The sequence below is a fragment of the Phalaenopsis equestris genome, unplaced genomic scaffold, assembly GCF_001263595.1.
Source record: "Phalaenopsis equestris unplaced genomic scaffold, ASM126359v1 Scaffold000322, whole genome shotgun sequence".
Lineage (NCBI taxonomy): Eukaryota > Viridiplantae > Streptophyta > Magnoliopsida > Asparagales > Orchidaceae > Phalaenopsis > Phalaenopsis equestris.
The window spans coordinates 26,380-30,333 of NW_018164764.1; the positions used below are offsets into that span (position 1 = coordinate 26,380).

The window sequence follows — 3,954 nt, forward strand, 5'->3', positions numbered from 1 at the left end:
ATATATATATATATATATATATATATATTTTATTTATTTATTTATTTTTTTTTGAAGTGGTCATTTAAAGAGTTAAGTGTACATTATATGTGTAAATATGAAGTTTAGGTGTGAGATATGTAAATCATAAAAAAATTTTGCCATATATGTAAATGCCAAAAAGAATTAAGAAAAAAAAAATTCATTAATTTAAAAGAATGGTCATCCCTCGTGCGCCTAAGAATTTGAGCACCACACACAACACTCGGGGGGAATCGAATCCCAGACCATAGGAGACTTACAAGTACAAGCAGATGCCCAACAAACTCATCTGAAAACGCAGCACATGAGGGGTGGGCAAGTCAGTTTATAAAATAGAGAGAGATTTTGAATAAAGATGTGTAATTAAAATTTTAAAAAATTTACATATATATATATAATGTAATCCATGTTTACCAAAAAAACTATATTTCAAAATAATGATATATATAAAATAAATGTTCATTTATTTATTTATTCTGCATGCTATATACATGTTATAACTGATTTGGTTGTCTTTTGCCTCAGGAGTTTGGTTCATTCACTGCCATTTAGATCAGCATAACAGCTGGGGAATGGACACTGTATTAATAGTTAAAAATGGCCCAGGAGCGAATCAGAAACTGCTGCCTCCGCCATCATACATGCCTCCATGTTGAAATATATACCCAACTTCATGCATGGACTGATTCGGTCCCCTCTAAAACAACAATAAAGACACTTAATTGTTCTAATAAGACGTACCAGTTTTACGTTCTAATTTTCATTTTAATTATACAAAAATAACAGACTTGAGGTGTTGGTGTTGGAGATGAAAATTGTTTGTATACGTTGGTTAATGTGTAATTTTATGTTTAATTTGTTTTAATTTTTATTGGTTGTATTATTGTTGATGGTTAAAGATTGATTCAATAAATTATGTATACTTCGTTAAGTAATTGCAGACTTCTTCAACCTATTCATTTAATGTTAGCAATGGTAGAAAATCAGACGTAAATCCAAGATTAAGGTGCACGGGTGGACAAATAATAAAGGAAAGATTTACATACATACCACTTAATTTTTATGTTTTTACATTTCTAGCACCTAAAATTTAATTTTTACATATTTGCTATCTTACCTACAAAGTGTATTTCACTTTATAAGAGTTAAAATAATGATATTTTTTGGTGATGTGAATGATTTGGGTGGTGTAAAAGTTGAAGTTTAGGTATTAGATGTATAAATTCGTATAAATTGGGTGGTATAGATGTAAATGCCCAAAAAAGAAAATAATTAATTGTGTTACGTGTTCCAGTTATGTTCTGTAAAGTTGATATGGTTAGTTTTCTTATTGATTCATCATTATGATTTATTTGGTATGATGAGTCTATTGGTTCCGGTTTGCATATTTTCTTAGGATCAAAATAGGGGCAATTTATAAATTAAAGAGGAGCATACCGTTTCTGAGAACTTATATACGTGCCATACAATTCTTATATATCCATATCTAAAGTTTAAATTTTAATATTTAAATGCATAAAAAAAACTTTAATCTAACATCTAAAATATCACTGTATTCGTTGCCCAAGTGCGCTGCTGTTGAGTTGTCGTCATAGTTGGGCCACCACTGCTGCTTGACCACAGTCATCGAGTTGCCGCCACCACCGGCCCACTGCCACCATTGCCCTACCATCATCGTTAAGTTGTCATCGTTGTCAGACCACAAATGTCCACCGTAATAGAGTTGCTGCCAACACGAGACCACTATCACCACTGTTCGACCATTGTTGTTAAGCTGCCACCGCTGTCGTACCACAAATGTTTGAAAACTGCCGTCGAGTCGCTGCCACTGTCAAACCAGCATTGTCCGACAAACATCGTCTGGCCCAACAATGATCAAGCAGCTATCGCCATCACTGGATCACCACCGTCTGATGGCCACCACTGTCAGACCACTGTTGCACAATCTCCTCCACTATTGAAGTCAAAGCACCACCGTCCATCTTCACCCCCACCGGACTTCTGTTACTCGGCCATCATCGTCACTACTGCTAACGTCAACACAAGCATTAGACTTTATAACACTCACCCTCTATCATCAATTTTTTTTTTTTTTACAGCAGTCGGGTCACCCCTACTTTCTCAGCATTTTCTGTCACTTCTCTGACGAAATTCGTTTCCCACTTTTTTATATTATTTCCAATTATTCATGGGTTGGTTAAGTGTTGCACCTATATTGGTATAGTAGACTTGTTTCAACTAGGTCAAATCCTATGATTTTTTTCCCCTTGGGGTTTTTAATGCAAAAACTACTATTGTCTTTTCTATCAATTTATTTTTACCTCTGTGTGTGTCAGATCTTCGTACAAAATTAAGAAATTAATATAACACTCTACCGTCGTGAATTCATGATCACGCAAAATTTTGGAGTTGACTTTGGTAAAGATAGTCCCATTATAGAAGAACTTATAAAACTTGGTTAAATGATCAACAAATGCAATGCTTGTAACAACGGAGCATCCTGTTCTAGAACCCACCACTTCAGAGGACAATCACGGAGCCAGAGTTGTCGTCCAGAATCTATTTTTTTCTCTCCATGAAAGATGTTATCTAGCTGGCGAAGGCATCCTAAGCTAATCTTTTGAAGACTGAGTAAGCGGAATGAAGGAGTTGACCAAAGAAAAATATGTTCAGATTCTCATACCTATTTTATACTGTTTTTAATGATATTGCACTTTAAATAAAGATATTTTTGATGTTTTGTTGGAGGAATGATAAATTAGGGTCATTGGAGCAAAAAGATATAAAAAAGATAAAAAAGAGCGAATTTGGAGCACAAAAATGTGAAGATTTTAACTAGGCCGCCGACGGCGCCCTTGACCCTGCCAATGGCTAGTTTTTCCCGAGGCTACAGGACAAAGTTCTCAAGAAGGCCGCTGACGGGGAGATCGACAGTTCTGTGTGATTGTGCATTGAATAAAGTCAAATTTTGGAGGGGTGCTTAAGCAACTCTTAGGAAAACTCATCCACATCCTTACAGAGAAGATTTTGGCCAAAAATAAGAAAGTCTAGAGGAGTCTGGAAGAGCTCTAGAGTTCCTGGAGGTTAGAAAGGTTCCATTATAGTGTAAAAATTGTGAGGAATTCTTTGAGAAATTGTAAGAGTGGAGGGAAAGTGAGAGATTTCTTCCTCCTTACTACTTCGAAGAGGAATTCTGTGTGTTGTAAAGAAAGGAAGAGATTCAAAGGAACTTTGAGGAGTGTTCTTGAGGAGAATTTAGAGATAAGTTATTTACTTTTTGTAATTTGTATGACTTTGATTTTATATATGAATTCCGAGTTTTATTGTGTTTTCCCCACGAGTTCTGAGTAATTTTCTCTATATTTCTCTTCGTCTCGAGATTTGTTAAATGATGATTTGAATTGGCGAAGCCATGAAAATATTTAAGAAATTGTGATGATCTTTTCACTTCGATCTTAATTTACTTTCAATCTGGTCAATTGATTTGTTAAAATATGTTGAGTTTTACAACTAAAGTGAAGATTACATCTAAGATTCAGGGAGGTCAAAGCCCTTGGAAGTTGGGTGCAAATAAATAGGAAAATATTATTATCGAGCGTAGAATTGGAGATTTTAGAGTGACAGACTAAAATCCCCAATTCGATACTCTCGTTTGTGTGTTGAAGTGTAGATGTTAGCCCTCAGGTGAAGGGAACGTGGGAGCTCCTAAATGAGAGTCAGAGTCCTCCCAACCTAGCCGCAGATTCAGTAAACAAGCATAAGATTAATCAATGTTCTTTATGTCTGGACCAAAGGGTAAAGAATATGTATGCTCCTATTTGGCACAATATAATTTGAACTAATTCATTTTATTCATTCACTATAATTTCTTGACAAGGAGAATGATGTTTTCTTATATATTGAATATCACAAATTAAACCTTACTTTCTATCA

At 34.9% G+C, this 3,954-nt stretch overlaps 1 protein-coding gene across 1 annotated transcript in view; it reads left to right on the top strand.

Moving 5' to 3' along the window:
• LOC110025671 (laccase-14-like) overlaps positions 1-842 on the top strand; it is a 20,884-nt gene extending 20,042 nt beyond the window's left edge. The window contains exon 5 of the mRNA XM_020726277.1: positions 547-842. Within this exon, the coding sequence (XP_020581936.1) occupies positions 547-677 (131 nt within the window). The 3' untranslated portion in view covers positions 678-842. The remainder of the gene's footprint in view (positions 1-546) is intronic.
• Positions 843-3,954: the final 3,112 nt, after the last annotated feature.